Below are 14,331 nucleotides of genomic sequence, written 5' to 3'. Positions count from 1 at the left end.
TCCAGAGCTCAGGTAACATCTTCGGTTTTTTGTTTTGTCTGACTAACAGTCAAAATCCTGAAGAAATTTTATTTAAAATTACATAAAACAGAGAAAAGCAGCAAATTCATACGCTGGATTATCGACTAATTGTGTTAATTATATAAATGCTCCCAAAACACATTCTGACACACATATGCAGACTAAACAGAGAGTACAAATACACAGTCTGTCAAATGGATGCCACCCATACAAGCTCAGACACAGATACATTCACACACACATGTGACACCTGCACAGAGACATAGTGACACGCACACCTCATGGTGATGGTGGCAGTTAGTCAGCAGACCAGCCATGTGACGGGCTGGTGTGGTGTGGATTAGGAGCCAATAAGCCTATTAGGGGGTGACAGGAGGGACCACCCGGCCTCTGCAGCCACCTACAACCCACTAACGCGGGCAGGCAGGCAGGCAGGCAGGCAGGCAGGCAGGCAGGCAGGCAGGCAGGCAGGCAGGCCGAGCACTAACACATAGTTGACTGGACTCACATCCGAATACATAGTTCCACAGACACAGGTGCAGTTTCTAACTAAGACACATGAGAAGCCGATTTATAAAACCTTTTAAATTGCTGTTATTTTTATTCGCTGTGAGCTCAGTAGATGGATTAATTTGCTCTATATTATTGCAAAGCGCTTGTGTCGTTTTCTTATTTACCACACAAAGATACGAATGTGCTTAAATGTACAAAAGTAATGCATGTTAGCCGCGTACTGGCAGAAAATGGCAGCATTTAGAGTTGTAATAGTTGTGTGTGTGTGTGTGTGTGTCTGTTGTGCGTATTTGGTGTTTGTTTGTGGTTGTGTGTATGTGCCCGCATAAGGAGGGGTCCAGGCATGCTGGGTAATCACCAGCATCTGTTGCCTCTCCTCAGGGCGATTAATTAGATTAAATTAATTTGGAAAGCGTGTGTGAATGTGTGATCCCATACTAAGAGCCCCCCGCCTTCCTACAGTGAGACACACGCACACACAATAATTTACATCTTTCCAGCTTTTAACTATAAGGAATATATTATTTAAAATTAGCATTGTGAGTACACACATGAGCAAACACACACTCCTCTTTCTGACACAATAAATGAAGCCTTTGTGAGTTTTCCAAACTATTTAAGAAATGGGAAACGAGCAAAGGTGAAAACTTTGGAGACACACGCATGAACACGAGCACAAATTAATCCCAATTTGTCGGCCTCAGCACGGGAGAAACTTTTGGGATTTCATACTTCATACCAGCTTTTGTCACCTTTGCGTGAATAGCCGAGGGCTGAAATAATTGTGTTTTTCTTCCCTGAGGCCCAGTCAGCGCTCACAAGCCACTGGCCTACGTAATGTGTTCCCTCCAGACGAGGGGTGGGGGGGGGGGACCCTATACACAGCATGGCTGTGCGTGCGTGTGTGTAACAGAGGTAGGTCGGCCTATGTATGCGTGAGTGTTGGGTGTCATGGATTTTCAATGTGTGTGCGGTGAGATGAGTGTGTGTGTCGGTGTTAGTATGTGACACTGTCTGACTGTATGACTGTGCCTATGTTGAAGGTATGTGGTGTGGCAATGGCCTTAATGGAGTTGGTTGTTGTCCACCATAGTCAGGACTGATAAGTCAAACACTGGTCCAAATACGCTTCCTTTGGATGTGAAAACATTACCTTTAAGTAAAACTAAGCAAACGCCCTGGAAAAGATCTGGATTCATCAGGTTTTTTTTAACATTTATTATGGTTCTGTGACAGATCCTTTTCCCTTTATGCAGCAGAAAATCAAATTCACCTTTACTGCAATGACTGTGTATCACTACTATATTAAAAGTGGCACTTAAAAACACCCACTACTTACAGTGGCTATTTCAAAATCGATATTTAAAATGTGGCAACATGCAGCAGACAGGCTGTCAAACAGTGTGAGCTGTGATTTGGCAGAGCAGCAATAGATCTTGAAATTCCTTCTCTTCTCAGTGACATTGATGTAATGTGAGTGAAAAAGGTGAAGTACGAGTTGGAGGAAGAGACGTGGGGGAGGGGCAGGGAGAGTGGGTCTTGGAGTGTGTATCACTGTATATTCAATGTATTCAGACATAATAGCGTCTCACTTTAAATACAACAGTCCTGTGTGTATGTGTGTGTGTGTGTGTGTGTGTGTGTTTGTGTGTGTGTATTATTTAAATCCTCCCACAAAGCTTTAAAGATGAGGGAAGTTGGTATAGCATCTCCAGCTTTGGTTGATATACAAACACACATTAACACCCCCCCGCACATACACACAAAAGACCCTGTAAGCACAATGCCTTCAGATATAGCCGTCCAATCTTTTGACTCTCAATTTGCCCACCTTTTTGATAATACACGCTTATTTGAATAAAAGGTGAAAGGCAAGGGTAGCATGCAATTTAGAGATACTACTGTGTAGCCATTTTCAGCCTGCCACCTCTCCCTCTCTCTCTGTCACTTTCTCTTCTTCTCTCTCTCTGCCTCTCCATCTTTTGATTATGCGATTTGCGCTGGCAGACGAACAAATACAGGAGAGAAAAAGGTAGTGTTTGACACTGCCATTTTCAATGACAAAATACAATCTAGCCAGGGCCAGTAATTCGACGGGGAGGGATTAGCCTAGTGTGAGGTTGGGCCCCCAGATTAAGACGAAGCCACAGCGCAGGGATCTTGAATTTCATCATCTCCGGCGCTCTGGCACAATGGCGTATTCTTCCCCTTTCTCCTCAACCGTCTGATGAGGGGTCAGGAGAACTCACCTCTCCTCCTCTTCTGTTCCTCCTCCTTACAGCAGCACTCACTACCGCATTCAATCATTCCTCCTGACTTTATATTAGCTTAGATACCTGAAGGTGGGGGTGGCATGGGGGATCAGAGCTGTCTATACACTCACGCACACACAAGCAGAGTCAGAACAAAATATGTTTAGACATATAAAAACATTTAATGTGTATGGATAATTTTACACCTCTTGTCACACATACATCAACACAGGCATACAGGCACATGCTTCTGCACAAAGATACCTTCGTATTGACACAAGCACAAGCACAAACACACACACACACACACACACACACACACACACACACACACACACACACACACACACACACACACACACACACACAGGTGACACCAGGGGGTGATCGAATGAATAGTAGTAGTGGTAAACATCTGAAAAGCAGTTTTCTCAGATCTTAGGGTAGACTGCCCTCTTGTGGTCAGTTTATTTAGATTCTTAATTCCTGCTTCTCTGCTCTGTTAATGGTGAGAAATCATAATAAAAAGGCAAATAAAAAGGCACACTGGACTTCATTGGGGCTTTATGCAAATTTCAGGCGTGAAATAAGTCTTTGCCGAAGCATAACTTATTCTGTTTATTAATAATATGAATAATAGCTTTACTGTCATACTTTACGTTACTCCTGGAAATATAGACTATATTAGAAGAGGAGAGGAATTGCTTGAGCAGGATGACGTTCCTTTGCAAACCTACCTTCCTATGTATTACTCTCCGTCTGTCTCTGTCACGCACTATGCACATTAGAAGTAATGGTGATAGTACTCAGTGATTCAACAGGTTGAAGTCACAGCAGAGCACCGATCATTAGCACTAAAGTACCAAACAAATGAGCAAACAAATGTCGCAAGAGTTTTGTGACTTTGAAATTAAAGTGACCAATGCGTGTGTATGATCTTAGAAGATTTCCTTAAAGTTGTGTGCTAATGGAACATTAAAACCAGGTCAAAAGCAACACATTACAGCAATATCCTGATGTGTCTCAGATGAATTAGTCTTTGTGGATGAAACTAAATGTTATGTTACTATATGTCCGTTTGATGAATGACGTGTTAAGGAAAAATTCCGTCTTACTATATGTTTTTTTTTAAAGCTGCCATCTTCCATTAATCATTCCATTGTCCCCTCTTACTATGGCTTTGTTATTATGCAAAATGTTGGGGCATTTAACATGCAAAAAGAACCTTCCAAGGACTGCAAAAAAATAAACATGAGGCTATATCACAAAATTACAGCACTGAAAATCATGTAGAGACAAAGGGGTCAAGCCTCAGGGCCATAGTCCTGGCAATACACCTGTGTCACTAGAATGATATGTAAAAGAAAAAAACCTAAAATAAATAAACAAAGATATAACGAACCTTCAACCATAAAATCACACTATTACGTCTTTCTCTCATTTAGATTTTGCCATCATTCCATCATTGCCCTTCGTCTACATCTGAGTGTGTGAAGATTTAATGTTTCCTTCTCCCTGTCCTCCCTTCTTTTTTTTCCTCCCTCTTCTTTTTTCCTGCTCTCCATTCCTGCTGCCAGGAGACTGGTGCGGCTTTGATCTTTCTGTCATTAGTCAGGTATGCAGAGGGACAGGCAAACCCACAAACTTGTCTTTTTCTCCCTCTTTCTTGCTCTCTTTTTGCCCTCTCCCACGCTCCGGCCAGAGAACACCGGCTGACCTGCTTGTCTTCTCAGCTTTCTATCAACGACAGAAAGGTAGAGCAGTTTCTGCTGTCGTTTCTTTGAGCTTGACATGTACAGAAAGTGACAGTGTCAAAGCACTCAGCCAATCCTTTTTTCTACCAACATTCTTTAAAAAAAGAGGGTTGAGTCGTCTCAGAGGTCTGCCCTTGTTGATTAATAATGATGCTCCCCCGCTCAACAGTCCAAAAGCGTACACGTAAGGAGTGTTTGGACGTTGGCATCAGTTTTGAGTAAGTGTTTGTTAAAAGATTTATTCCCTTTAGATGCAGTAATTCTGTTACTAAAAAGCGTAAGGGAGCTAGAATTTCTTAAACACTCCAAAAAAAGCTTCTATGGCAGCAAAAACAAAGTCAAATTTTTTTTCCAAATGGTGACAGCAGTTTTGGCAACACATGTAAAGGCTTGCATTTCCCAGAGGGTCAAGGCTGGCATACAAGGTGTGACAGATCCTTACAATGAAACACTCTGGAGACTTTATTAGTGATCTTTCAAACTGGGCTTATTCCAAACCTTGACCAACACAAACAAAATGTGAGCAGCACAGAGAGACATTCGAATACTTCAAGAGACTGCGCTGAGAGGCAGGTCAGGTCGTTCCTGTGATATGTGTCAGTGCGTATTCAGTAGAGTGGCTCCTCCTTCAATTGAAGGACCAGAACAAGAACATGCGACAGCACAAATTCATCCTGTTGAAGTGCCCGAGCGAGACACCGACTCCCTACCGGGGAGTCGGTGTCTTTGTCTGTCCAGCCGTGATGAGACTCACAGAGCAAAGAAAATATCATCATCATTTTAGCACTACAACACTCAGCAGAATGATAACGAGATGTGCTGTTAGGTTTCCCTCCCGTGTTACAGCGTACAAACCGATTCTAACTGCCACAGAAAGCATCAGTCATAGGTTTCTGAATAACTTGTATAATGTATGGAACACAGAAAAATCACTTTTGAGCACCAAGTTTCCAGTTTCCTGGCAGACTGCTCAAACGTGTTTAAATAGTTTCCACCTCTCTCTCTCCATTCCCTCAGTCCATCCCTCCTCCTCTCTCATACTGCTTCAACTCTCACTTCTCAACCTTCCCTGTTCTTTTTGTTATTCACCATCAGTCCTACGTTTCACACTGCTTCTGATGCCTTAAACAGTACTTTGACCAATATAACAAAAACCCAGAAATGGGTGAGAGAATTACTGTTGGATTATGGAAATGCAGTTGTTCTACACACGTGGTAACGAATGAACAAATGAATAAATGAGTTAATAAACTGATAAATAAATTCTCCCAATCCTCACTGGTTAAAAGTTACAACTCCATATTTTACAAGCCCACCTACCCACCTACCCACAGACACATACACACACAGAAGCCTGTGCCAAACTGTTGTTTAACCTGAGGGCTGGCATTCACGCTGTAATAGCATAAGCTGACCACATGGTGGCAGAACCTGCACAAGTAATGCAAAGTGGATTTAACTCGACAAAGGGCTGAGAATGAGGAATTTATATCTTCATCTTGTTTTACTGGAAGTCAATGTAAATGACAGTGTATGTGCCTTTGGGCAAGGCATTTAATCATATGGTAATTTTTTTTTTACTCACGAGGTGAAAAAAAAATTACAGAGACAAAAATGCAGTGCAATAAAACACACAATAAGAAAGAGTATGAGGGGACAAAAGGATAAAAAGACATAATTTAGTACTCACATTTTCAATGACAAATGTCCATTCTTTGTCCTCAAACTCCTCTGCATGGGGGTCCTGCAAAGCCAGCATAAAAAAAAATACTTAAGTACATAATGTACAGTATATCAGAGCAATCTGAAACCACAACATCAACACTTCACTTTTGAAAAAATTATGAATTATCACACAACCCATCTTAAGCAACACTCGATGACTGTGTTCGAAATCTTGAAACAAGAAACAACATTTACTTAGGATTGTAATTTTGGTCATAACTGTGCCAGTGGACTTACGACACAGAACTTACAACACAGAAAACACAGTTTATGTGAGTGACAGCTCATCTGCTCTGCCAACACTCTCTCTATTCTCACTCTATTCACCCACTGACCTGGTTTGTCGGTCATATTTCTCTTCTCATACGTGCGTAGAATGTTTTTGCATTAATGAGGTTACTTTAAATTACATGATAATGAGCTTCTGACTGTCTGGTGTCAACAATTGTATATGTAGATGGCTGGTGGATCTGAAACACATTTGTCTGTATGTGGATGCGTGTATGTGTGTGTGTAATTGCAGTGTACATTTCTATTTGACGGGCGATCAAGCTTCAAAACTGAATACAGAGGAATGCATTACCAGCCATGATGTCTGCAGTTTTTTAGTGCTGCTGGTAAACATTAGGTGCAACTCCCTGACAGTATACCACCTTTTCTTCAGCAACACTGACGTGAGAATGCAGAAAATACTAAACTACGGATGTTTCTCTCTCTGTCTGTCAAGCTGGTTGCCAGGTCGCTTCTGTGTTGATATACTGTACTTGTGTTTCCGTGTTGTCTATCTTCCTGTCTTCCTCCCTGTCTAGTTGTGAGGTGATGAGAGGAGACAGTAATGGAGGCAGCTAGACATCAGGCAGCCCTGTCTTACTGTGCTGGCCTGGATGACCTTCACTGCCCTCCAGCAGCACACACAGAGGCACATACATACACAACCGCAAATCGCTGCTGGACAGACAAAGACATGCAAACCTGACCTAATCAGCCTTCTATTCATGCACACAGACTACCACATATACACTTACTCACACAGCCGATGTATACTTAAACCAGTGCACACGTACAGTAGATGCACACTAAAGCATTCATTCACTGCACAATTATACTAATATGCATATCGCATTGTTGAACTAATTTAAAACATCAAATAACTGATTTTTTCTAATGGAAAGATAAAATGCCAATTTTACAGTTTATTAATTTGATTAGCTTCTCAAATTTGCTGAATTTCTTATTATAAGAAACTGAATTCTTTGGGGTGAACCATCAGAATGAGCTACATAACTTTGAGCTCTGGTAATATGTGTTAGGCATTTGTAGGCATTTGCCCTTATTGTTGCCCATATTGCTGCCATTTGTTTTTGCCTTTTACAGACAAAATAATCAATAAATAAAATCAACACTTAGTATAACTGTTGTTGCAGCTCCACTGTGCAGAACACATGCACACAAGCAAACAAATATATTGATGGCCTTTCTGTCTAACTGCACTTATGACACACCCCAGGAAATCAATATTCCTGCAGTCTGGGATACAGTCAAACACAGCGCCCACATGAGCAGAAATACACACACAGTAAGTCATAAAGCTGCCTCATCCTTCCAAATTTTTAATGATCCAGTATTTCACAACCACATAACAGCTTCTAAAGGGCAACAGAGCGTGGCATTACCAGCCATGATGTCTGCAGTTTTTTAGTGCTGCTGGTAAACATTAGGTGCAACTCCCTGACAGTATACCACCTTTTCTTCAGCAACACTGACGTGAGAATGCAGAAAATACTAAACTACGGATGTTTCTCTCTCTGTCTGTCAAGCTGGTTGCCAGGTCGCTTCTGTGTTGATATACTGTACATGTGTTTCCGTGTTGTCTATCTTCCTGTCTTCCTCCCTGTCTAGTTGTGAGGTGATGAGAGGAGACAGTAATGGAGGCAGCTAGACATCAGGCAGCCCTGTCTTACTGTGCTGGCCTGGATGACCTTCACTGCCCTCCAGCAGCACACACAGAGGCACATACATACACAACCGCAAACCGCTGCTGGACAGACAAAGACATGCAAACCTGACCTAATCAGCCTTCTATACATGCACACAGACTACCACATATACACTTACTCACACAGCCGATGTATACTTAAACCAGTGCACACGTACAGTAGATGCACACTAAAGCATTCATTCACTGCACAATTATACTAATATGCATATCGCATTGTTGAACTAATTTAAAACATCAAATAACTGATTTTTTCTAATGGAAAGATAAAATGCCAATTTTACAGTTTATTAATTTGATTAGCTTCTCAAATTTGCTGAATTTCTTATTATAAGAAACTGAATTCTTTGGGGTGAACCATCAGAATGAGCTACATAACTCTGAGCTCTGGTAATATGTGTTAGGCATTTGTAGGCATTTGCCCTTATTGTTGCCCATATTGCTGCCCTTTTTTTTTTACCTTTTACAGACAAAATAATCAATAAATAAAATCAACACTTAGTATAACTGTTGTTGCAGCTCCACTGTGCAGAACACATGCACACAAGCAAACAAATTGATGGCCTCTCTGTCTAACTGCACTTATGACACACCCCAGGAAATCAATATTCCTGCAGTCTGGGATACAGTCAAACACAGCGCCCACATGAGCAGAAATACACACACAGTAAGTCATAAAGCTGCCTCATCCTTCCAAATTTTTAATGATCCAGTATTTCACAACCACATAACAGCTTCTAAAGGGCAACAGAGCGTGGCATTACCAGCCATGATGTCTGCAGTTTTTTAGTGCTGCTGGTAAACATTAGGTGCAACTCCCTGACAGTATACCACCTTTTCTTCAGCAATAGTGTTGTCATTAACATGTTTCAATATTAACAAGGATCTTCGTTGGTATAAATATTGATATAAAATACTTAAAACATTTAGCTCTTTTACAAGTTTGGAAAATGCAGATGTTTTATAAAAAAACCTCACAAGCCAAGAGCCAAGTGTTTCACTATGGATTGGCTGGTACTAAGTGCCCACTCTGCTCTCTGCACATTATCTCCGTTAGAATCGATTCTGCCTACAGAACAAGCAGTCAGAGCACTGCCCAGTTAAGTTACCTCTGAAGCATTGTCTTGCTGTCAACAAAGTTCAGCTAAGGCTGCCTGCTAGCATACATCTCCCTAAGGTACAGGCTACAATATTGCTGAGCTCAGTTGTTTTCACTGCAGAGCTTCAGGCCAGACAGGGCTATGAGACTACCTTGAGAGTATCACTGAGGGTTTTGATTTAATGTTAAGTCAACACATTGCAGAAATATCTCAAATATAAGTTATTCGTATTAGAGTCTGAAAGATTTATATTAGAATTAAGCAATATTTTTAAAATTAAAGGGGTACTCCAGCAATTTATTATTGACTTTCTATAAAATTGAGGGGTTCAAGAGACAGATTTAAAAAAAAAAAAAAAAGAAAAAGAAAAAAGAAAAGAACGGACACAATTGTTGCAGTGAAGTTTGAGATAGCCATAGTTTTTTTCCATAGTATGGGTCAAGCTCCAAAAAGTCATACACTTCCCATAATACAACCAAAAGTATCTTTCTGTTAGACCCTCCCTGCCTGGCAAATGCTCATGTCTCAGTTTGTTGTACATGCTTTCTGCCATAAATCTGCAGTCTCAAATCTGATGCTGAGATATATAAAATACATCACCCTGATTATGTCATCAGGGCCACACAATACATTATACAGGTATTTTACTTTTGTATGTATATAAATAATAGAACTGTAGACCGCCCTTTCCGGTAAAGCTCAGGCAAGCTGACTGTAATAAAGTGTGTAAGAAAGTTGAGCATCTAGCAAGCTAAGCCCCTTACTGCCTTTTACTTTACCAGAAGTAAAAGGCATTGAATATGAGACTTACATGAGTCAGGTATCCAGACATACAACTGCTCTGAAATTCTCTTGTTGTTCTGTGTTTGTCTAAGTAGCTGGTTTACTAACACCTTAGCTATAACAGCTTGATAAGCTAATGGTTTATCAGGGCTGTGTTTTAGAGTTTGTCTCCTGGTGGTCAAGAATCGCTCAGTGCATCATTAACCTGCCAAGTAATTCCTAATATTCACTTTAACGGATGCAGTGGAGAAAAACTGTTCTAGTAAAGACAACAATCTTATAGATAGCAGAGGCAATGTTATTTGATTTTGTGGCTTTATCCAACAGTAGTGGGTGAGTTGTGCAGTCAGTGGCTTTGCTTTGCGCCTCATCACAAAAACAGCTTTATTACTTCCTCTGGGACCGGAAGTGGAAGTGGGTCCAGAATAAAGAGCCATTGACATATACAAGTGGTGCCAAACAAGCATGGGCTTAGAAAACTGAGCAAGTACACATGAAAGCTGGACTTTCTCCATGCACGCTTTTAACTAGCAGACATCCCGCTGTGTTTCTACAAAGCTCTGGAGATAAATAAAGTTTCAGATTTGTCTTTTAATTGTGCATGAGTTCACATGTAGCATTGTAAGGACCTTCTGTATAAAGTTCCCAGTTGGAATTCACTACACTGTTTTTATACCGTTGATAATGTATACATGTATAGCTGAAATGTAAAAAGCTACCAACACCTCCACAAAGCAGAGGCAGGTATGGAGGCGTTTGCAGCAGGAGCTCTGGTGAAGACATTGAGACAGGTAACAGGACACTGAGCTCTGACCTAGACTGTCAGCACAGAGGCCCAGCATGTTTAAGTAAGCCGGGCACAGTGACAGATACTGTCTGTACATGTATGTCATTTACAGACACAACTGTATTACTATACGTATATGGACGTTCCAATGATAAGGTAAATTTAAAAACTAAAAAATTTCAACCAGTGAAACTGCCTTCACTTTACCATATAGTCCAAATTCTTTTTATGCACAAATGAAAATGTTTCAACATCAACAGTCCTGGCAGAAGTAAAGGTAACAGCATTTTGCATTTCTCAAAATCAAGACTAGAGTTCCCATAGAGACAACTGTTGAAAAAAAAACAACAAAAAACAAAAACGCTGCTATATGTAATTATTTATCCACTGAAAAATTCACACATTGTGCTGCTTTTGGGTGTCACCCATTTACTGAAATTAAACTAATAAGAAAAATAAAAAATAAGATTTTCTGTTAAATCTCCCAGTTTTACAAAAAGGCGAGACAGGGCTTTACTGCAATTATTTTTATAGGTTACTGTCAATGCTGTCAACTGGCACACAGACGTTAATGTTCCATAAACAACCCTAGTCCACCTCAACCAGATCAATGCTTGTGTCAGTTCTACTTAAAACAGCTGTAGCTTACCTTAAAAAGAGTGACAGTTATTTCAATGTTTTCTGGTACAGGCCACACCACCACTCCTCTGTAGGGATTTTTGATACCAGGCTGCCAGCCGTGGGACTGCAAGACAGAAGGAAACAAGAAAAAAATTAAAATCATATTTTGAAATGAATTTTTTTTTCTTTTTCTTTTTAAAAAAAAACTTACTTTACTTTTTTACTTTATTTCAGAATGCCACTCATCAAGTACAAACCTTGGAAGATTTCCGCCGACTCCTGCGTGTCCAAACCACCACCAGTTTGTCTGGTTGCCTGACAGAAAAGACAGAAAAGAAAGATGAGTGAAAAGTGATCAACATTAGTCACTACTGTGTTATGTCAACACAATAGTGTTGATCAAAGCTTGTGTCTTAGTGCCTGAAGTTTTAAAACCCTGATAAGCCTACTACAGCGCACACGCACATGCAAAAGCGCACACACGCGCACACACACACACACACACACACACACACACAGACACAGACACACACACACACACACACACACACACACACACACACACACACACACATACACACACACAACAACAAAACACATACACACCTGCAGAGTCACTCATGGTATGTATAAATCATGAGACACGGCTAAACCCTGGCTTTTTCTGTGTACTGCAGCATAGACAATCAGGACGCACACACATGCAGTAACAAACACAAACAAACACACTAAGACATTAGTGTGACAGGAAAAAAAACTGAAAGAGACAGAGTTACAACAACATAACCCAGTACAAGTCCCAGTCGCATTGCGCTGAGCGCAGACCTCCACCAAGGCCAATATCAATCAACATACACCAGACTTCAGAGGAAAAAATTCCAATTCATAAAAAAAAGATCAGGATCTGCCCCAAAATTTAATGGGTTCTTCCCTGGCCCATGTCCCATCCCTCCGCCATGTTCGGTACAAATCTGTTCAGTAGTTTATGCGTAATCCTGCTGACAAAAAACAAACAAACAAACAAACACACAAACACACAAACAGACAAGGGTAATCACATAACCTCATTAGTGGAGGGGATAAATAGGGAGTGTGCAGGAAAAACCCTTAACCCCAAAATACTCCATCCACAAAAATTAGTTAAACACAACATTAGTCTTATAAAGACTGTTTAAATTTAGTTTGAAAGAGAGATAAAGAGTTGGGAGAAATGACACACAAAAGAGGAGAAACAGCCAAAGTGTTGAGACAGATTAGCTGGTGTTAAGACGCTCAGAAAGGCTCAAGGTGGATGTCTTTGTCATATATGTGTCAAACTGACTTTACGTGTGTGATGTGAATACAAGACAGGCCTAGGCCTCTTAAAAAGTTGCCTAAATGCCTAAACCACATTGCATTGTTTTGCATAGCACATGGCCGAAAAATGTATTCATCGCATCAGTGTAACACAATGCAGCAGTCACTCGGCTGCTATGTCAGCGTATCCATCATGATTAAGCAAGTAAGCAACTCAAAATAACTCGCTTTAAGTAATCGACTGTAAATATTAAAGATGCATCGATGGCAAATGTCCTTAAAGAGCACTAGCACACTCTACACAATCAAGATAAACCTCCATGCAAACTGCTTGAGAAATTGTAACTTTCCCACCTCACATGATGTGGCCTCGATGTTAGAAGAACTATTCAGTGTTCTCCCCAACACATTTTACGCTTTACAGTGAGTATGAGAAATCATCCAAAACACAACCAAAGTATTTACCTAGCTGGCAAGTTGACAAGTCTGGACCTGCATGCTTGTCACTCCTGTTGCAAATGTACAGTGTAGAAAAGTGTGTGTGAGTTGTGGAGGGTAACAGAACAGTTCTGCTTTTTAATTTGGGGCAACACAGCCCCTGTGTCAGATCGGGACTCAGTATCAGCAGATATCCTGTTAAGAGGTAGTGGAATCATTATCTGGAGAGAAAAAGTGGCATCCCTATATTTTACGCCAAATCAGAACCAAACTGTCAGGACCCACCTGACCCTGGCCTGCCTCGATAAAGTGCCTTCATAAAAATTAATGCTTTGGCTTTTAGTCATAGACAACAGAGTGGCACAGTAAGCAGATGCCAAAAACAAGAATGTCAATAGGAGAGTCCAGGTTTGAGGCCCTGTATTAGCAAGTATCCACCCTATGCTCTTGAGCTCTCCAGTTCCAGCTGCCACGCTGACCTCTGACCTTACTACAGAGTACAGATCAATTACAAATCACGCATTAACATACTAATGTGCCAGGCTAATATTCACTTACAGATATATTGCTATCGGCATATAAGTTGGGCAATGAGTAACATCAAGATGACAATACAGAAATGGTATGTAAAGATATGGTTCAGGTAATTTAGTGTCCCCATTACATAGATTTTGCACCACAGAGCACTGACATGTCTGTTTTTAAAACGTATCTTCGTCACAATTCTTCAGTAACAAAATTTAATCCTTATCATATATGCTTTTCCGCCTAATTAGAGAATAAGTCAACACGTGAGAGGTAATGTTAAACCTCTAATATGTGGCAATTTTCCTGTATCAATGTGTTGGTGATATAGCTGTTTGTAGTTGATATGCATTTACTGTAGTGTTTAGCACTGCAAGTTTAACACTGGGTTTATGAGTACATGGGCCCTTATTTCAAAGATGCTTTAAGAAAAACAGCAAAGCAGCCATTCTAGGAAAAGAATGACTGACTGTGTGTGTGAGAGAGAGAGAGACGACACAAGAGAGGAAAAGACAGAATA

The 14,331-nt window shown here is 40.6% G+C and overlaps 1 protein-coding gene across 7 annotated transcripts in view; it reads right to left on the bottom strand.

Annotated features, from left to right (window-relative positions):
- The window catches only part of ehbp1 (EH domain binding protein 1), a 150,247-nt gene that overhangs the window by 118,562 nt on the left and 17,354 nt on the right, over positions 1-14,331 (bottom strand). For all 7 annotated transcript variants that reach the window (XM_040139339.1, XM_040139342.1, XM_040139343.1 and 4 more), the window contains exons 3-5: positions 11,810-11,867; positions 11,581-11,676; positions 6,231-6,284 (exon numbers count right to left, since the gene is read on the bottom strand). In XM_040139339.1, the coding sequence (XP_039995273.1) occupies positions 6,231-6,284; positions 11,581-11,676; positions 11,810-11,867 (208 nt within the window). The remainder of the gene's footprint in view (positions 1-6,230; positions 6,285-11,580; positions 11,677-11,809; positions 11,868-14,331) is intronic.

The sequence above is a fragment of the Xiphias gladius genome, chromosome 11, assembly GCF_016859285.1.
Source record: "Xiphias gladius isolate SHS-SW01 ecotype Sanya breed wild chromosome 11, ASM1685928v1, whole genome shotgun sequence".
In the NCBI taxonomy this organism is placed as follows: domain Eukaryota; kingdom Metazoa; phylum Chordata; class Actinopteri; order Istiophoriformes; family Xiphiidae; genus Xiphias; species Xiphias gladius.
Note: the sequence above shows the minus strand (reverse complement) of the source record. Positions and strands in the feature narration are given on the sequence as shown.